Source organism: Astatotilapia calliptera, chromosome 18, assembly GCF_964374335.1.
Source record: "Astatotilapia calliptera chromosome 18, fAstCal68.1, whole genome shotgun sequence".
NCBI classification, from domain to species: domain Eukaryota; kingdom Metazoa; phylum Chordata; class Actinopteri; order Cichliformes; family Cichlidae; genus Astatotilapia; species Astatotilapia calliptera.
In genome coordinates, this window is record NC_137439.1 from 19,406,108 (window position 1) to 19,427,519 (window position 21,412).

At 40.6% G+C, this 21,412-nt stretch overlaps 1 protein-coding gene across 13 annotated transcripts; it reads left to right on the forward strand.

Moving 5' to 3' along the window:
• Positions 1-720: 720 nt before the first annotated feature.
• Positions 721-21,232, forward strand: gigyf2 (GRB10 interacting GYF protein 2). Of its 13 annotated transcripts, none has more exons than XM_026148944.2 (29): positions 721-828; positions 2,664-2,715; positions 2,862-3,027; positions 3,218-3,313; positions 3,502-3,610; positions 6,844-6,949; positions 7,052-7,092; positions 7,191-7,223; positions 7,369-7,545; positions 7,976-8,187; positions 8,334-8,484; positions 9,266-9,505; positions 9,601-9,773; positions 11,253-11,409; positions 11,512-11,678; positions 12,040-12,134; positions 12,896-13,024; positions 13,133-13,263; positions 13,350-13,450; positions 13,616-13,756; positions 14,471-14,629; positions 14,713-14,961; positions 15,045-15,167; positions 16,193-16,432; positions 17,340-17,545; positions 17,697-17,848; positions 17,950-18,152; positions 20,147-20,288; positions 20,373-21,232. In XM_026148944.2, the coding sequence occupies exons 2-29, from the start codon at positions 2,678-2,680 to the stop codon at positions 20,438-20,440; spliced, it is 4,005 nt and encodes a 1,334-aa protein (XP_026004729.2). In that variant the 5' UTR covers positions 721-828; positions 2,664-2,677; the 3' UTR covers positions 20,441-21,232. The 13 variants fall into 13 exon arrangements, with proteins under 13 accessions (XP_026004729.2, XP_080149177.1, XP_080149181.1 ...); XM_080293051.1 differs by having other exon boundaries at positions 11,512-11,677; positions 12,036-12,134; XM_080293055.1 differs by having other exon boundaries at positions 11,512-11,677; positions 12,036-12,134; positions 17,950-18,147; positions 20,145-20,288.
• The last annotated feature ends 180 nt before the right edge of the window (positions 21,233-21,412 follow it).

Below are 21,412 nucleotides of genomic sequence, written 5' to 3' on the forward strand. Positions count from 1 at the left end.
TATATAGCAAGATGTGCCTTCTCTCTTATTGTGCTTTAGTGGTGCCTTTCCAAAAACAAAACAATGAAAAGTTTGTTTGTTTTGTTGTGTTAACTAATTATTGTGGAAGGTAACACAAGCAGGTATTTAATAGGCATTAAAATGTTTGATTATATTCAGTGCTGCCATCTTCGATTGCTAAATTGGTTTATCTGCTTCTCTGACTTTCGAAATCAGATAAAAATTCCAACTGCGAACTCGGAAAAACTCGAAATTTCTGACTAACTAACCGACCTAACGTGTCGGTAGTGATATCAGTAATACTGGGCCTGTACTTACTTAATATGGGATCATATCAAAAACAGCGCTATTTTCCTATCATTCTACAAATTAATAAAGAAAACAGAAATCAAAATGTTAAGGGCTGTTTTAATGGCATTTATAGTATTCCAGTACAGTTGTATTTATTTATGGCAGTAGTCTATACAATTATTGCTGTACAGTGAGCCATTTATACATGTTTCGTATATGGTGTTACATATGCAAAGTTTGCATTATACTGAGTTTACTGGCTTATTGCGGAGAGGCCCGTGTCACGTCCTTTTCTCAAGGTTTTTAAGGGATAAATACAAAGTTCACTTTATTTAAAATTAACATTATGAGCCAGAACATTACCACAGGCTGCTACTGTGTGTAGCAGTCAGCAAATCTGTCCTCGGCATTCGGGTTTATATATCTGCTGTCATGTGACCTGCGCTCAGCCATCTTGTGGAAAACGAAGAGAGAGAGAGAGCCCAGAGAGAGCCACACAGCTCGTATACAAACCTTGTGCTGTCAGAACAAGCGGAGGTAAGACAGCCAAAGTTTGACACACTAGCGAGGAAAAAATCATTCGCGTTAGGTAGCCGCCACGTCAGGGGGGCAAATTGCGAGGATCTGGGGCGCTTGGGGTTGTTGGTTCTACCACCATGTTTACTTGGCCTTGCAGCACCGGGCCCCAGTGCCTCCGTGTGCGGGCCGTTTTGACAAGGAAAGGTAGTCGTCGATCCAGGCTGCTCGGGAGGCCGCGTGGAGCTAGTTGGCTAACCCGTTAGCATGCTAGCTATAAGCATTGGTGATTGGATGGGAGGGGGGGATTAACTTATTCCGGAGCAGTGTTACACAGTTTATGTGAATTATAAGCTTTACCTACTCTCTTGTGATAAACTAAAACAGTGTCAGTACACGCGTCTGCCTTTACTTGTCACACATATACGATAGCTAGGTTGGGATTAAACGTTGCTGGCTAATTAGTTAGCTAGCACGCTGGGATAACCACCGTTGGCCATCGTCTTTCTGGATAGCAAAAAATACTCTGCACCAGGCAGTAAAGCGCTTCTTTAACTACAATTCTGCCGCCACCTTTCCGCACGTCTATAACCCCACTATGAGCATTTAACAGTCGCAAAACATGCTGGATAATGACAGTCACGAATGTGCAGTGAATGCTTTAAATATCCACGTTAGGTGTTTACAGGACTTGCTAGTTTGCTGCGTTGGCTAACGCAGTGCTGGCAGCTGAGGGTGATTTGCTGAACCTTCCTCAGTGACCATCACAGCGAGCATTGCAAAGCCAGCTTTAACATTATTCAGCAACATTAACTTCACTTAGTACGTAATCAAGGCTGGAGGTTGACTACTGTAGTTTTGTTAGGAGTTAAACGATGGACTCGGTGACTTTCCCGAAAACTTTACAGGAGTTTAACGCTCACTCGTATTTTGTACCATTTAAGCTGCTTAACAAAATTGTAACGGTACATTGACTTCATAAAACTGATAAGTTATATTGCTGTGTACAGATTACGCGTTAATAATTTCAAACACGCCGTATCGTTATATAAAGCCGGCCAATCAAAGGTCTAGCTTTAAAGTGTGCCTAAACTCACAGAAGAGACACCACAAATATCGCAAGCCCCCCTCCGGTTGCTGTATTTATTGCTGTAACTACCAACTTACACGTGGCTTATTCAGGCTTCCATATGGTCAAGGCTATTGTAAGTCTGCTGTCGCCTTTTGTGCCTGATGTTTGAGGAAGGCCTGTGCCTTAGATCTGTGCTTCCAGGTTAAGGGTGAAGGGAACGTCTTGGTAGTAGGGACACTAGCATAAACAAACAACTAATGATGCTGGCATAACATGATTATTTTGGGGAGAGTTGTTTTTGCTGAAAGAAAGTCCATCTCAGTCGTCAATTACAGGTGTCTGCCACAGCCTCCTTGCGGGCTGAGAGATGTCCTAAAATAGCTTTAGCACATTGAAATTGTACACTGGTTGTGTGCTTGTGGGATGGGCTACATAGCCTGAGGAGTTGAAATGCATTAAAGCCAGGGACAAACCCCTAATGTGTTTGACATGCCTGAGTTTTAGTTTTCAAGATTTTCAGCAATTAAAGTAAAAACTGTATATACAGGTGCAGACCAGTACTGCAGTTCCCCTGTCTGTTTATGCCACATGCAATTTTGGAATACCCATTTATATTTCCAAGTCAAGACATGCACACATCCAATTTTGAATGGATGCAGTAACACTTATAAGCAGTATTAGGCTGCATGACTGTCTATGTGTTCTTTTTTGCTGTTGTTTTTTTGGGGGGCGGGGATGGCAGATGTTTGGCACTAATCCTTTACCTCCATTTCCACATTTGCAGAACTTCAAGGGAGAATGGCCGAAACCCAGACACTTAACTTTGGACCAGAATGGTAATTGAACTGGCGTGATTTAATAATTGGTGTGGATGAAGTGATTTTTAGGTTGTGAAACTGGTTTTCTCGTTCATGTTGAGACCTGTTGCTTGATTGATGTTTCTCTGTCCGTTATGTTTTTACTGCTTTGTCTCTGTCTGCAGGCTGCGTGCCCTGTCTGGAGGAGGAGGCAGCAGTGGTGGTGGTGGTGGTGGAAGCAGCAATGCTATTGCCTCTCCACCCCTCTCACCTGCATTGCCAAAGTATAAACTTGCAGAATATCGCTACGGGAGAGAAGAAATGTTAGCACTTTATGTAAAGGATAACAAGGTGGGTACGTCCGTAACGTCAGCGTTAGATGTTGACGCAAGATCGTAGCCATTGGGATTTTCATACAAAGTGTGTGACTGCCAAGATTGAATTTCATCCCCCATATTTTGTTGTGCTATAATAGTCTTTGAAAATTGAATGAAATGTATCTTAATTGTGAAAACTCGTACTGTGCGTTTGTGTTGTCCAGATCCCTATAGACCTACACGATAAGGAGTTTCTGCCCATATTGCAAGAGGAGCCCCTGCCACCTCTGGCACTCGTGTCTTTTACAGAGGAGGAACAGGTATCAACCAGATCAGAACAATGACATTAATGTCAAGCTGGCGTGAGGCCAATTGCAATATTATTATTTTAATGGCATATGCATTGTATTTACTAATTTAGCTTTATAATACAGAGCGGATACAAAGACAAGAGCTCAGACTTGGCTTCCCCTCCGTTTGCTCCCCTCCCTTCTGTTTGTATTTGCAGAGAAATTTTTCCATGTCTGTAAACAGTGCAGCTGTACTTCGGCTCACAGGGCGTGGAGGTGGGCTGATAGCAGGGGCACCAAGAGGCCGAAGTACTTCAAGGGGTAGAGGTAAGAATGTATCTAAGCTCATGAATACATGAGTAAGTTGTGTTTCCTTTTATAATTTCAAGGAGAAGTAATATGTTGGATCTAATCTCTAGACAGACAGGTTTAATTCTTTGTTGGAGAAATGAGGCTGTGTTCTTCCAACAAGAGTGTTTTGAGCTACCACTGCTTTGTTACCAAATGCAGTGGTCTAGGGCTGCTCAATTAATCGAATTTTAATCACGATTACGATCTGGGCTTTCAACGATCATTAAAAATGACTGAGCCGATTATTAGCCCCTCCCTAATTTATCCGCGACACCTTAAAGGCCGGTCCGTGAAAATATTGTCGGGCATAAACCGGTCCGTGGCGCAAAAAAGGTTGGAGACTGCTGATTAAGAGGACCCGAGGGAAGCTCGGAAAGCTAAGCAGAAGTTATTTGGAGAGGAGAGTGACTGCCGTTGGTTGAAAAGAGAGTTTAAAAAAAAAAAAACTTCAGTGGTGTTGCACACTATTTTATATTATTTTTTTAAAGTCATTGTTAACCCTTTAAAGCCGGTCAGAGCAGCACGCTCCGTTTTGCGTAACTATTTTTAAATCCCTGTAGAACCTGAACCGTGTAAGCTAGCGCAATAATTTGTTTTGCATATGAAACCGGAGGAGTTGTACTTACATCTGATGCCATCAGCTTGTCCTCGGTCACGGTTTCGTTCCACATATAGCTTTGCAAAAATTGCATAAAAAGCGCTTGCAGGAACAAAAACATAATATTCCAGAAACACGCTTTGCCGTTCCTATCAGCTGTTCGTAACACTTCCCACAGTGAAATGATGCACCTGCTGTTTTCTTTGCAAATTTGCATCATAGGATTGTTTTTTGTTTTTCCTGCAGTATATAAAAATTGCTGTATCTCCAAAATAAAACTATGAAGACACTCAAAATAAATTTCCTGTGGTGGGAAACTATTTTTTGCAACTTTATTGTATTTAAAGTTTTGAGGGATAAACCTCTTAAATTTCTCCAAGTAGAAATATATGTAAACAAAACAAAAGCGATTTTCAATTTTTTTGTAGTTTATTGCACTTTTTTGCAATTTATGTAATTACTATGGACTTAATGCATACATATTATTAAAATATGGGCTATAACAGTTGTATTGATGTATAGCAACTTGAAATGCTCCCACAAATGGCACTACAGCATGTAAAAAAAATAATATAAGCTCTGGTGGACTTGGTTCTATAGTAGGTCTTAAAGGGTTAAATAAATATCGTCAAATAATCGTGATCTCAATTTCAGTGAAAATAATCGTGATTATCATTTTTGCCATAATCGAGCAGCCCTACAGTGGTCTGATTGGTCAGATCGGTTTATTTGGAGCTGAAAAACTGAGCTTGGTTCAAAAAATAAATCCTGCAAATTTGTCCAGGGAAGTTAAAGGCCTTTAGATGCCAGTCCAGAAGCTCCCACACGTTTAATCAGTGAATCAGTATAGAAATGTTTTGTCACAAGATAAAAGTGATCCCTCTTGACAACTTTTTATTTGATTTCCCTCTATAAAATAAAGGAAGTAACAGAACCAAGTGCCCCCACAGTATAACAGACACATCTGTGTGTAGTTGATGTGTGTATGCAGTTTCAGGAAAGTCATGACAACTGGATACAGTTAAAGTGCCTTTAAAACAGCCTGGCAGTGTGTCCAGAGTTTGAGACAGTATAGTGTAATACTAGTATCCCGTAGGTGATGTGCTTACTCAGCAAAATGTTGCCTCGCACTGATGTGCCCTAAAGGTGGAAGATTGTCTCTGAAAGCAGACGGACGTTTGTTTAGGCGTAGTCACGATGCAGATCTATTAAAAAAATGAGTATTTTCTCACACCAGAGTAAAATAAATTACTGTTAGTCAGCCTTGGAGCAAAGGATATACATTCTGCCAGCATAAAGTGTTCATCTGTGAATCCCAGATTATTCCAAAGGAAATTTGTAAAATTTCCTGGTGTAAACCGTTGACTGGAGAGGTGGGTGTTGCTGGTAATTCTCAGCTTTCCATCTACATGGCTTTTCACAAAATCAGTCTACCTCTTCTTTCGCTCATCATTCTTGGAAATTGTAAATAATAAGATGAGGCATTTACATAATGATGGCATGGCTTGCTTGCAAACTGTAGGCTGCAATAAGGATCGGTGTAATATTTCAAGATTCTTGCATGCTAATGCACTCCAGTAAAGTTGCAGTGTTAGACAGAGGTCATGTTAAGTGTGTGGCAACAGTATGTCACTATGATTTCACATTGACCTTTGACTTAGTTCAAAGACGTAACCTTTTATCTGTAATAATTTTCTAAAATATAACGTGTTAAGAAACAAACGTCTTTTATAGAAACTGCTATGTTACCAGCTACCAGAGTTTGGTCTTGAAATTCAGATTATTTATTTACATATTTTTTTTAAACAATTTAAGGCCCTGATGTCTGGACTGTTGATCTTTTGCTGTCGACATGTTCAGTTTTACATACACAGTGTGGGCGAGGTTAAATATTAATCATAAATAGCTATTAATATTCATAAACAAAAGAACTGTTTTTACTGGCATTGGTCATGTCAGGTATACTTTTCCTGAACTAATACTTTAAAGTTTGATCAAGAGGTCACGCTATAGCTATATAGATAGGCAGTTTAATTATAAATAGAAAGTTAGTCAGTGACACAAAAAAGTCTGAAAGTAAGTTATTGTTCTTCACTAGAAGCAGTCAGTGCGCCCCAGGGTGGCTGTGGCTACAATGTAGCTTGCCATCACCAGTGTGTGAATGGGTGGATGACTGGTTGTGTAAAGCGCTTTGGGGTCCGTAGGGACTAGTAAAGCGCTATACAAATACAGGCCATTTACTATGGCAGTAAAACATTGCAGAATACTTCATCAGCCAAACTGATTTGTCCTTGTTCAAGGGTGTTGTCTGTGAGTCATGAGAGAAAAGATTCAATTAAAAATCTCAGGAGCTGCTTTCTTGTACACCTCTGGATAAAAATGTGAATGGAGAGTACACCATCATGATTCAGCAGATTTGGGTTTATGGACCATGGTAGAACTCCTGCTGATGAATATAATGCTGAATGCAAATAATTTGCAAGAGGAGTTGCTGGAGTATCTTAGCGGCATTTGTTCCTTTATAACCGTGTTAAATATCCCAACCAAAGGAAAGCCTGTGGAATATGATTATGAGCAACTGAATCTCATTAGTGTTTGTGATTGTTTTCAGGTCGGGGCAGAGGAGATGGAGGGTTTTACCAAAGAAGTTTTGACGATGTGGAAGGTTTTGGTCGTGGAGTAAGGGAGATGCATCGCTCCCAAAGCTGGGAAGAAAGGTATTAAAATGTTCATCTTTTTCTGTCAAAGCTTGACGTTTTTTTTCTTCCTTTTGGCATAACAGTCATAACTTTATATAATGACTTTCTTTCTATCAATAGGGGAGATAGAAGGTTTGAAAAACCAGGTCGAAAAGACCCAGGTTGGTGTCACATTTTGCTCCTCAAATAATCAATATGTGGTGATCTTTTGGGGCGAATGAACTTAGCTTATCTATTTGTTGCTTTGTTTTTGTGACAGATGCTGCTCCAGGACATTTTCAGATCAATCACAGTAAGTGTGTTTATGCAAGTTGAACTTTTGACCAATAGGAAGTTGAGATTTTTGAAGAATGTCGATGAGGCATGAGTTTGGTAACACAAATTATGATCTCATTGTCAATATAATCGTTATTTACCTTTCACTCCATCGTTTTCAGTGCGAGGTAATTATGAGGACGGTGGAGCAGGACTCCCGAGGAAGCACGACTTCACGCGTTCAGAAAGTGAGAACTGGCGTACTTCTCGTGATGATCAGAATGGTGAGGATGATGAGGGGGGTTGGCGCCCGGCAGGTTCTCGGCGGGACAATGACCGGTGGTGCCCCCCAAGCCCAGGTGGGCACTGCACAGTCCACGTTACCGATACATTTATCAGAGATAAATGTATTTGTGGTGACTGCCACTGCCTGTTTGAGAAAAAAGTTTTTTGTTTCACAGCCAAACTGCTGGTTGGTTTTTGGTATTCATGATAGCGCACAAAGTTGAATTCAGTTGAATTCTCCAGCTCCACCTCTTTCTGTATCATGGGCGTTTTGTTAGCTTGGCTGTCAGTAATTTACTGCTTCTATAAAGTACCAGCCAACAAAGCGTGCTAAGAGTGAGATGAGTGATTCTTCACCATTGATTCTTTATTTTAAACTGCATTTCACTTGCACAGGCAAATGTATTACTGCTGAACATCTGCATGAAGTTAAAGTATATCATGAGTAAAATGGTTTTCTCATTATTTTCCAATGTTTTTTTTGTATTTATTTTGTCTCTCCAGATGGGCCTCGGTCAGCAGGGTGGCGGGAACACCCAGACCAGCGTCGCCGTTTCCCATTTGATGCAAGAGAAGACGAGCGTGGCTACAGGAGGCCAAGGTCAGGCAGTGGCAGCCTTGAAGATGAGAGGGACAGCCTGCCAGAGTGGTGTCTGGAGGATGCAGACGAGGAGGCGGGCACCTTTGACTCATCGGGGGCATTTCTCTCACTCAAGGTGATTTCAGGCAGAAACCATTATACTGATAAATGGAAAGACTTGACTATCCTGAACTGGCTTCAAAACGCTGATGGCTTTAAGGGATATGTGTGCCAAATTTTCAAAAGTGTTTTTTTTTTTTTTTTCTTTTCCCTTCATAATAGCAGAAAGCCTCCAAGGAGCCGATCTTGGAAGAGGCAGAGATTGAATTCAAACCCTTGGAAGTGTGTGAAGAGGGCCTGGAGGACGAAGACTGCCAACCCAAGGAGACCAAAGAGACAGAAACCGAGGCCAAAAGAGAAGCTGACCGAAAAGGTCAGTCACGGTTTTTACATAGAAGTACATCTAAATAGACTGTAAGACTCACAGTTTTGTAAGCACTTTGGAAATGAAAGTCTTTTTTATGAAGCGCACAAAAAGACTGGGCTGTTTCACTTTTGGGAAATGGCATTCCCCGAAGCCAAGCTCAGCCTTCAGGGTGATGGCGGTCTCTTACTGTATGAACTTCAATGTACAGAAGGGGGGAAAAAAAATCTCTTATAGTTCGAACATTTTGTCTGCAGTTTCCAGAACCAGATTTTAGTGTGAGTGCTGCAGTATGACCAGTAACATAAGATTCCAGAAAAATACTTGTCATCAGTCAGATTTCAGTGATTTATAAGGTCTTGCAGTATGAGCCTAGCATTAGTGGACGAGCATGTTGACTGGAAACTGGTTGAGATGTACTAATGCAAAAATTTCATATACATCCCAGCAGTTGCTTAGATTAATATACTTTCAGTCAAAGTATTGTCTGTAAGGAGAAATTGTGGGAGTCTTTCAGCCACAGTCTCAAGGACACTAAAAAACACAATGGATTGCGCTGCAGATGCTGGCCTGTTTTGTGCTTCAACCATTTTTCTAAAATAAAATGATGGCTGTTTAAAGGCGTGATTCAAACATGACAAAAGAATGTGGAAAATTATGTGGATGTGATACAATATCAACTAATCACTGTTGACACAACGCACACATTTTAATACACATTTTTTAATATTACAAAACCTAATTATTATTTATGACAATTTCATATTGTGATTTGTAATTTTTACTTTAGAGTTGGCTAGAGTACCAGAGGAGGCCCCACCTGTTCCTCCAACTGTCTCAGAGCCCCATTCTCCTGCTCAGTCTTTGTCCCCAAACCTGCCTAGCAGGACAGAAGACCCTGAGAGGCCAGCTGAGCGACAGCCACCCCTGGAACTCCCCCCAGAGCCCTGCAAAGTCCCTGTGCATGTCCCCATGTCTAATAGCATACTGGAATCTCTTCCTATGACCCACATTTCTACCACCCTTACAGGTGGGACTTTTATGCAGTTTCACTGTAAATATTACTTATTTTTTCTGCATGTGCCAAAAATACAAACATTTTGTTTTTTGTTTTTTTCCATACAGAAGTTTCTGCTCCATCACCTACTCTCCATATACCACAGCAAAAGCCCATAGAGGTTTCTGTGCCAATGAACAATCCTTTACCATTTCCTTCAAATATAATGTCACCTTTTGGCAGGCCCAACACTGTGTCACATGACACTGATGAAGACGAGGGATTAAAACACTTTGAACAGGTAATTATGTAAACTTTTATCATGAAGGTGTGTCAGCAGGACTGTGGTCATCAACCAGAAATCCACAGTCATGAGATCAGTTATAATCTTGTTGCTAAAGGAGAAACTATATCAAGAATATTATAATACCAGACATTTGACTAATTTCATTAACCCTCTGGGGTCTATGGACGCGCCGGTGCGTCAAATTCACATAACCAATTTAAGACGACGCAGCAACCCAAAGTCTCCATTTCAACTTGGGTCAAAAGTGTGGACTTCAAACTATATACCAGTTTTTAAATTGTGTCGATGGGCCACGTAGAACCAGAGTTATGAAGAGTTTTTTTCTGAACAAAACAGTGGTGTTTACGGCAGGAAGAAACGGTAAAAACAGCGTTTTCTAAGGACAGCGCTACCAAACACGCTCCGCTTGTGAGTGAAAAAAGAAAAATCACCCCTTCCCTATTGGTGTTAAAGCGTACCATGCTAGTCAATCAAAAAAAAAAAGATATGGTAACATGTGGCACTTGGTTATTTAGGAAGAGAGGGAAGTTTTAGGAGTGTCACTGGCAAGAGAAAGCGGGTGAGCGAAAGAAAGAGACAGAGCAAGTTTTCATATGTGAGACATTAGTGACGTTAATAGTGTTTGGAGGCTATAGTTAGTGTGTTGTGTAGTCATTGTTTTGTTTTGTGTGTCAGTTATACTGCTAAATGTCACAGTTGATCCAAAGAAGCCACAAATGGCAGATTCCAGTGTAAATGCTGTCTCCACATGGAAGAGAGGACTGATACCCCTCCTGTTGTCAGACCTGCAGGGTTTAGGCCTGTGGAATTCTGTCTTATAGTGGATAGAAACTTTGGAGTTGCATAAATAATTTGCGTGCCTTCTTATTTGATGTTGCACACCTGATTGTTCTGTAAATAGTTTTAAATGGTTATAAGATAAGATAAGATAACCTTTATTAGTCCCACACGTGGGAAATTTGTTATATAAAAAACACCTGAGACCTTGGCTGCATTTTTAGGTAAATAGTACCATATAACTTTGTCGTTTGCAGAACTTGTGCATAATTTTTAGAAATTTGCCATTTCTATTTGCATTTCAAGTTATGAAAATGATTCGTTAAGCATATTTGTGGTTTGTACAGTAAAAAATAACTTTTTTCTATTCAGATAATTAATTTTTTTGTCTTGATTTAGATCAATTGTACTAATATAGTATGTCAAAATATTGATACCAAACAATGCAAGATAAAAGGTTTTTGAAGGCGAAATATAGGTAAAATCAAAAGTAATCAAAAACGGCCAATTATTCCCTGGACCCAAGAGGGATAATGATCAGGTTTTTAAAAGCAACTCTTTGCTCAGAAAGAAGCTGTTATGTTTTGGGTTTTTTTTAATCATCTGAGACAAGGCAGTCTTTTGTGTCAGTTTTGATTTGGCTTAGGAGTAATTTTAATGCCTTTCTTTAAAAAAAACAAAAAAAATCCTTTCCAGGAGGCGGAAAAGATGGTAGCGTACCTACAGGACAGTGGGGTGGATGATGACAGACTTGCAGCAAAGACTTCAGAGAAGCCCAAGCCTGCAGGCCTGCCCCTGACCCATGAAGCTGCTCTCAAGTGGTTTTACAAAGACCCCCAGGGGGAGATACAGGGTAAGCCTGGACTTCATCTGGTCAGAGTGTAGCTTAGATTGTAGTTTTGTCTTAAAAAACAGACTCCTGAATGTTTTCTGCTGTCTTTTTGTGCTCCTTTAGGTCCATTCAGTAACCATGAGATGACAGAGTGGTTTCAGGCTGGGTACTTCACAATGAACCTTTTGGTCAAAAGAGGGTGTGATGAAGTATTTCAGCCTCTGGGAGAGATCGTGAAGATCTGGGGCAGGGTACCATTTACTCCAGGTTCTGCACCTCCACCTCTACAGGTAAGGATCCTGCAAAGTGTTCTCCATTTGATTCTTAAATGTGGAGGGACTGTTTTTCAAATCAGAAGTAGAATCAGTACTACCTTTTATCCTGTAGGTGGTGTAGTAGTCCCTTTTTAAAATAGAAGGGTGTGTATAGAAACGCAAGGAAACCTCCTTGTATTATCTTTTAAAGCACAATATAACATGAACTCTTTTCGCCTCTCACCTAGTGAGAGGCAACAGTTCAAGCCTCCCTGTGATGCTGAATTAGATGGGCAGCTAGAAAGAGAGATCGGAAGCTTTTTAATGCTTTGCTTTTTCTCCAACTTGATTTAAAAACATGATTTTTATTGTAATTCTTTTTTCTTATGTTTTGAAGGGAGATGGGGATCAAGAGAGGTTGAAGAGGCACCAGGAGCTCACTGCTCTTAACCTTTACCAGTTACAGCAGTTCCAATATCAATACCTCCTCAGGTATGCCAGGCTCAGATTTAACACTACATCAGCAAATTCACACAGCTCACTTTGAAGCAACAAATTGGCAAATTGGTTTACATATGAAGTATTACTGCCCAAGACCTGCAGACAGACTGTGGTGTGTAAAACTGGTAGAGTTCCCGTTTAAGTTGAGACATTATTGCTTATTTATTCTTGCTTTCTGTGCAACAATAACTTATTTCGATTAAAAATACTAGTTTTATTGACTCAACACTTCATCAAACATTGAGTTGGTTTAAAAAAAAGTTCCACTTTAGCTAGTGAGGACAAGAAGATTTATGGCTGCAGTGAAGGACATGAGAGGGTGTGGTGTGACAGAAGAGGATGCTAAAGATAGGGTCAGATGATCTGCTGCGGCGACCCCTAAAGGGAGCAGCTGAAAGAAGAAGCAGCTGGTCCAATATTGATTTGACACAATGCATAAATATCAGCATCTGACTTTGTTGAATGTCATCTTATTTATCAATAACTGCCTTGCTTGATGGAACTGTGAACTGTCCACATTATTTGTGGTTTTATTTACCAAAAAAAGGTTTATGGAATGCTTTTAATGCCAAGAGAAACAGGAGCTCCCAGACAAAACCTGCAACACAGCAGGGAGAACAGGCAAACTCCACATGAAAGGGTTGAAAGTGTTCAAACCCATGCTGCTTTTGCTTTGATTCCACACTACGAAACCCCCAGCCACTATACTGCTTTTTTTCCTAATCACTATCTACCCATCTTCCTCCATTTAGGCAGCAGTATGCTCAGGCCCTGGCCCAGCAGAAAGCTGCAGCTCTTAGCTCAGCTCCTCTTCAGCAGCAGCAGCAGCACCAACAGCAGATCAACCTGCTTCAACAGCAATACCAGGCTCTTAAGATAAGGTTGATAGCATCATTATTATCATAAGTATTTCAGTGTTTAAAAATGTTACCTCTAGAGACATCAAGGGAAACTGAATCCATTAATGTGTTTGCTTTATATTACTGTAGAGCATCTGAGAGCCTCCTACCTCCTGTTACCCGATCTCTGTCTGTACAAGACTCTGGTTCTGTGTGGGAAATGCAGAACCCGTCTACTCAGGCTTCCTGCACAACTAACCTCCAACAAGCTTCTCAGAGCAGTGAGTTTCTTACTTTAGTATCTTGAAGTGATGGAAATGTGTTTTTGTGGCAAGTGTAATGTATAAAATTGAATCATTTTCAACAGCGTGGGATAGCAGCAGTGTATGGGATTTACCCATAGACTCCATGGCACAGGCTCCAACTATTGAGCAGATGCAACAGTTTGAGAAGGCAAAGAATGCAAAGGTGATTAAAAATCTTGGTCTACGAGTGTTTTACAGTGTCTCTACTAACCTCTAAAGATCTCAGAAGTTTGGAATACAGCAATAGAAGTCTGAAATGTCCGACTATTATTTTGAGATCACGTTTCTGTGAACAATGCCTTAAGTTCATTATTTTCCTTTCTGTCAGCTGGAGCTTGAGAGGCGTGAGGCAGAAATGAGAGCTAAAAGGGAGGAAGAGGAAAGGAAACGGTTGGAGGATGCCCTGAGAGCTCGACAGGAGGAGGAACGGAAACGTTTGGAAGAAGAGGAGCTTGCACGGCAGAAACAGGTGGAACGCTTTCATAGAAGCACTTAAAAATGGAATGAGTACATGTCTTAGTGGCACTGGGCAAAAGACAATCTTTGAGGTTTTCTTATTCACACAGTGTAAGAGGGGGCAGACTCTTCTGCACCTCCGGCCTCTCATTTCTGTCTTTTAAATAAATTCTAACCAATGAAGGGAGTCTTAGGTCAGTACTGTAAAGAGTGAAAAATTCACATGGGCAGCAAAATTCAATGTTAAAGTGGGTTGAGCAGACTTTTTACCCATGAAGCTAGAAATGCGGAATTGACTTTTACTGTATAGAGGGAAAGACGTTTTCCCTCTAGATTTCTGCCTGTTGAAGCTGTAAAGTAGAACCCATTTCCTGATCGTTTTTTTGTAGTAGAGACAAAAAACAAAACAAAGGGCAGTATTGATGTATCAGGTGCTTTATACAGATACAGTATGTCAGAGTTGCATTGTAACGTAAAAAAGGTGGCACCAGCTAGTTTGTAAGCAGTGTCGCTTGGAATTTGCTAAGCATTCATTGCTTAGCAAATTCTTAGTAATATTGTTTACAGACTAGCTGTAATCAGGCTTTATTCATGTTGCGTTCCAATGACAACAACCACTGGGTAGTCAAAAAAAAAGATATCAGTTGGGTTTTTATGTTTTGGAGTCACCCTTTGATTTGTTCATTTGGTGTGAGGCTTGAACTGACACAACATTGTGAATTTTAAGGAGGAGGCACTAAGACGGCAAAGGGAACAGGAAGAAGCACATCGGAGACAAAAGGAGGAAGAGGAAAGAATGGCACAGGAGGAAGCTCTTCGAAGATTAGAAGAACGGCGGAGGGAAGAGGAGGAGAGAAAGAAGCGAGAAGAGTTCCTACGCAAACAGGTAAGGGTACAAAATCGTGTCTAATAATTCCTCTTCTTGAACCCAGCACTGAGCTTATTGAGTTTTTGTATCTGCTTCACCAGGAAGAGGAGCGCAGAAAGCAGGAGGAACTGGAAGCATTGCGGAGGCGTGAGGAAGAGAAGCGAGCAGAGGAAGAGGTGGCAGCTGCTGCAGTGGCAGCTGCCCTGGCCCAACAACAGGAAGAGCAAAAGAGGAGAGACCAGGAGGCCCAAAGACAGCAGGAGCTGCAGAGACAGAGACAACAGCAACAAGAGGCCCTCAGGAGGCTGCAACAACAGCAGCAGCAACAGCAGCAGCTTGCACAAATGAAGGTATAAACATAACCCTTATTTATTAAAAATACAGAGTACGAGATGACTTTAAAGTTTACAAAATGCCTTATCCTGGTCCACAGCTTCCATCCTCATCAAAGTGGGGCCAGCAGTCACCAAACACTATAAACCAGACTCAGAATGCCCTGTCATTGGCTGAGATCCAGAAATTGGAGGAAGAGAGAGAACGACAGGCGCGGGACGAGGTAAGAAGAGTGGACCAGTTTAATTTTCAGTGAACTGCTGCTGTTATGTGCTTTTCAAAAGTGTAACCTGTCTGTATACACTATATTAATTTTTTCATACACTGAATTGCCAAAAGTATTCACTCACCCATCCAAATCATTGAATTAACATGTTCCAGTCATTTCTATGGCCTCAGGTGTATAAAATCAGGCACCTAGGCATCACCAAGTGCAAGGCAAAGCATCAGATGTAGTGGTGTAAAGCATGCTGTCACTGGACTAGAGCAGTGGAGATGTGTTCTCTGGAGTGATGAATCCCGCTTCTCCATCTTTCAATCTGATGGATGAGTCTGGGTTTGGTGGTTGCTATGAGAACGATGCTTATCTGACTACATTGTGCCAAGTGTAAAATTAGTGGAGGGGGATTATGGTGTGGGGTTGTTTTTCAGGGTTGGGCTTGGCCACTTAGTTGCAGTGAAAGGAACTTTGAATGCTTCAGCATACCAAGACATTTTGGGCAACTTCATGCTTGCAACTTTGTGAGAACACTTTGTGGATGACCCCTTCCTGTTCCGACAAGACCTTCCACCAGTGCAAAAAGTAAAGGTCCATAAAGACATGGATAAGCAACTTTGGCGTCGAAGAACTTCACTGGCCTGCACAGAATTCTGACCTCAACCCAAGAGAGAACACCTTTGGGATGAATTCGAGCAGAGTTTGCAAGCCAGGCCCTCTCATCCAACAAGCCAGTCTGACATCACCAATGCTCTTCCGAAAAAAAAAATGGTGCAAAATTCCCATAAACACTGCTAAACTTGTGGAATATCTTGCCAGAAGAGTTGAAGCTGTTTTACCTACAAAGGGTGGGCCAACATCATATCAAACCATATGAATTAAGAATGGGACATCGCTCAAGTTTGTACGTGTGTGAATACTTTTAGCAATAATGGTCTGTCATCAGTACTTTGTTTCTTGTTATTGAGATGCTGTTTCTATATATGTGTGTATGTGTTTATATGTATATTAATACTGTGTTCACTTCACAGCATCGACGTCAGCAGCAAGAGATCCTTAAGCTACAGCAACAGCAGGCCCTGCAGCAGGCTCAGCAGCCTCATGCCAAGTTGTCAGGTTGGGGTAACATGGCCAAACAGCCAGTTGCCACCAAGTCTTTGCTGGAGATTCAGAGGGAGGAAGCCCAGCAGATGAAACAGCGGAAGGAGCAGCAGCAACAGCAGCAACAACATCCTATTGTTGCCCCACAAACGCGCACTCAAAACAGAACTGTATGTGACACAAACAATAACAAAAGATATTGTTGACTGAAACAGAATAAGAGCTTCGTAGAAAAGCAGAGCTGTTTATGAGTCGTTAGTGGAGTCAGCATTTTAAGGCAGAATATCATTAATAACATCCAAAATATTGACAAATGAAATTTTCGTTTAAATCCCAGGAGGAGTTCACAAAATTGTGATTTGATTGTTTTTTTTGTTTTTAAATTAGTGATTTTACAAATCTGCTGTTTTATGCCTCTGCACGAGCAACAGCTGTTTCTTCAGATTTGGCACAGATGTTTACTTGAAACCAGAGATGAACTGATTAAAAATTGATGGTCGGTTTAAGCAACAGCTGAAGAATTCAGAAGCCAGTCGGGTGAAACTTTAATTCGTTCTTTTGACTAATGTGTTCAATCATCTGTGGCATCATTATGATCTGCAGAAACACTTTCCTGGCTGTAATGTAGAATGTCTTTCTTTGTCCCTCCCTCCCTCCCTATTCGAGGCACTTTAACCACAAGGCAGTAATTGTTGTTCTTCTGGTTTTACGTTTCACTTCTGCTAAAAGGAATTCCAGCAACTACACCAGTTATGATGAATCGGCAAATCCGCAGATTTTCAGAATCAGCAGATCTTCGCATAATCTGTTTGTTTTCTTACTTTGTAACCAAATATTTGCAACTCATCCTTGTTCTGACTTTAAAGTTGTGAAGTTTTACACTTTTATTTCTTAAGAAATCAATCTGTTTGGGTTCTTGAACTGATAGATGGACAAAACTATCACATCAGTCAATTTCTTTGGAAACTTTAAGTTGTCTTTTACCATTTTTAGGCATTTTATATACCAACTAATGTACTGATATCTCATGAATGTAATGGGCCAATTAACCTGAGACGTGTCTGGCTCTCTTCACAGACTTCTCTGAGTAACTCTGTGTGGGGGTCTGTTAACACCAGCAGCAGCAGCAGTAACTGGAGCTCAGACTCCAGCAGCATCTGGGGTGACACCCACAACTCAAATATGGGTTTCTGGGATGAGGCTGTGAAAGAAGTTGTCCAGCAACCTCAACAGACCCGAAAAGGCAACGCGCAGAAGAACAATAAAGGCAACGCCAACCTCAGGTATTTATTTAGAGTGACAAAACTTTACAAACCCTCTTAGTCACGGGCTGTGATGAATAGCATGATTTGCAGCGTGAGGGATATGATGAGTAACACGCAGATCTTAGTGACTTACTTTGTCTTCCTCTTTCATTTGTTTGTGCACATGAAGTAACTCTTTGAGTGGGCGAGCCAATAAGAAGGTGGAGGAGGAGGAGAAGCTGCTAAAGTTGTTTCAAGGTGTCAACAAGAGTCAACAGGACACGTTCATGCAATGGTGTGAGCAGACTCTGCACACCCTCAACACGGCCAACAACCTGGATGGTGAGTCTTTAAATATGATTTACTAAGTCATCCCACCAGGAACTATTAATGGGCCCTTTCTGGAAGCCAAACACAAATATTCTCCTCCTCCTCTCTGCCAGTTCCTACGTTTGCATCTTTCCTCAAAGAAGTGGACTCTCCGTACGAGGTGCACGACTACATCAGGGCCTACCTGGGGGACACTCCCGAGGCCAAGGACTTTGCCAAGCAGTTCCTAGAACGTCGTGCCAAACAGAACGCTAACCAACAGAAACAGGCACCACAGAAACAACAGCAAGCCCTCAAGCAGCAGCAGCAGCAGCAGGTGAGCAGGACTTACAAGAACAAGGGTTGTTACACCAATTGTCACTTCCTTATATGACTTGTAATGAGGTGAAAGTGATGTTTCACTTCACTATGTGGCTTTTCTGGCTGTATGCAAAAACTAAAACTGTTGCATCACCCTTTAGATGACCCCAGAAAGATGCCATCTATAACAATGTTTTTTTTTTTAATCAGCTAATTTATAAATCTTAAGTCATAGCAAGTGCCGACATGGCACTTCTTTTTTCTTTCTTTTTTTAGCCTGCTCTTTTTAAATAATAGAAAAAGAGATTGTCGAAAAGGTGAATTTTATCACTACATCAATGTTATGAAGGATTAATCCATGTTGCTTTTACTAAAACATGAAGGCCACCTTTCGTCTATGTTGTCTGTAGTCAGAGCAGCACTGCACCTTTTGTTTGTATAAAACCTGACACGCGAATGAAAATCATTTTTGTTTATTGGAAGAATAATCTGAGTGTAGTGGTTTCTTTGAACTGTAAACACAGTGGGCACTCTCACATTGTTTTCCACCACATTACCACAAATGAGGGAGGCAGAATATTAGGAACACTTTTAAATGCAATGCAGTCCAGAACACCAACACCTCCCAATGTCACATCAATATTGCGCATTAATAGTGTTGTTTACAATGGCACTAAAAACTCAGTGTCATAATTTTGTAAAAGTGGAATTTATGTCAAAGTGCTTGATCATATTAACAGGTTTGGTTCTTCTACCATCAGGGTTGGGCTGATTTTAGTAAGTTGAGTTTTTTATTAAAATGTAAAATACAATTTAGTTTATCAAATAGCCAAAACATCAGAGAATTCAGTTAAATATGTGAAGCCTTGACTGTATGATCATGCTTACATACAGTCACTCCTCCAAAGCAAACTCCCATTAATTGAAAAGTTTGATAGCTCATATTTATATAAAAAATATATATATTTGTGGATTAAAGTGGACTGAGTGTAGTATATCATAGTTTTACTTTTAAGATGTTATTTTTGAGCATCCAGGATTTTAATCATACTATAATCTGTAAAATTACACTTATGAAGCTCATGCAACACTATGTTGTGGTGACAGATGTGTTACTTTGACACCTTTGTCTGTTTAACACACCTTTGAGCTGGCCTCTTTCTAAGTAGTGAAGAAAAGTGGGGCATCCATTCAGTGAACACATGTCTTTTGGCTATATTTAGAAAATGCAAGGCTTTCAGTGAACTTTTTAAAGCTAACTGAACAATCATCAGGTGTCTGGCTTGTCCCAGCTGTGCAGTCAGATTGTCTGTCGGTAATGTTGCTTTCAATTTTCTTGATATTTATTTATAATCACATCTGTCAACCCTGGATATTTATTATTTGGTGATTTGTATATATTGTGCTATTCCTTATATCTTAACATATTGTATTGTTAAATAGTCTAGTGTGTTTTTGTTAATGTTACTGTACTGGAGCAACTGTAACCTACATAATTTCCTTAGGGATTAATAAAGTATGCTGATTCTGATGATAAAAGTAGTTGGGGTAGAATTACAGGAGTAGTTTGTTCCTTGATCAGAAGGTGGCGCTGATGGAAACAATTATATGTAACAAAGGGCAAACTGAGCTGTACATGACACCATTACACCTTCCGTCACCCAAGTTTATTGTTTCAATTACAGTAGGTTGCATCAGTAGCCTCGTGTGTTTAATGTCTTCAGGTGGAAACTTTGACATGAGGAAAAAAATAAATAAAAGGTGCATTTTTTTTTTTTTTTTTTTTTTAGGCTCTGCTATTTAGCACCTCAGTTCGTTTGTGACAGTTTTAACGCTGTCACTGGTGGCAGTTCCTATTATTTCACACTTCATTTCCCTCCACAGTGAATTCGAAGCATTAATGTTAGCTCTGGTTTCATCATTATGTTCAGCGATATCTAGTGGGACTGCGTTGAGCCTTTTCTCTGAGAGCTGAGCCGTCTTTTAAGTGCAAGTTTCTCTCTTTCCAAGGATTCTGTCTGGGGTGGAACAGGATCTTCATCAGTTTACCAGTCCAACCATACGAGTGGGCAGCAGCAGCGCTTTGAGACAGTCACCTCAGGGAAGAAGAAAAAGAAGCAGAAGATGGTCCGGGCAGACCCCAGCCTACTAGGTTAGGACAAACATCCATCTGAAAAATGATTACTTTTTTTTATGTTTCATGTGCTAATTGAGTTGTTTCTTTTTACATTTTCAGGTTTTTCTGTGAATGCGTCATCTGAGAGATTGAATATGGGAGAGATTGAAACTTTGGAGGACTTTTAAGGGACTGCAGCCAAGCAAACCCCCCCACCCCCACTGACTGTATCCAATTTGAACAGCAGCTGCTTTACCCAAACCCCCAACTGCTTCCTCGACTTTCACCCTTTATTTTTCTGTTTCCCTTTTATCAGGAGTACACTGGCCATTGAGGCAGAGCGTATTTTTCTGGTGCAAATGGACCTTTGATCTAAAAGTTTAACCCTAAAGAGAAACAGACTGGAGCAAACAGTCGAGGGATACCCCCAACCAAGTGAGCAAGGAAGTCAAACTAATGGAGAGTCTGCTGATTTGCTGACATCTCTTCAGCTGCTTCATCCAAAATTAACAAATTTAAAATTTGGCCTAAACTGTATCTCATTGTTTTGTTTTGTTTTCTATATATATTTTGAAGTGTGGATACATGAATGGGGTAGCTTGGGAAAGATTGGAGATTATATCCATTGTTTTTTGTTTTTATTTATTGAGTTCCCCCCTACACTTTAGTTCCCCACCCCCCTTCCTCCCCTCCTCCCTCTTTTTGGCTGGGTGTTCATGGATAATGACAGCAAAGTAGAGCCCAAGGATTCGTGCCCACTTATGTCCTGTTTTAAGGACAAGTTCAAAAGTTCCAAGTAGTTATCTATTTCTTGTAAAATACTAGGCTGTTTAAAGAATAAACTTTCAATTCTGCATCTGTATTATAATATATGAAAATGATCTGCTGGAGTCATACTTTTTTATTGCAGTATGAAATAATAAAACAGTCTGTGTGGGCTGTTCACACCTGTGTCTGAACCATTCAGAAAAACTGCAAAATATGTGTGTAACTGATTTTTTACGATTAACCCGGTCACACTGCAGGAAACCACATTTTAGACATCCTGTTCGTGAAAAGCTCGAAATGTGTGCATGGAAATTTCATCAGTGCCAGGTGATTAAGAGGGTCTATTAATGAAATTAAATTTAGGAACCATGGGACAAGTTAATTATCTATGC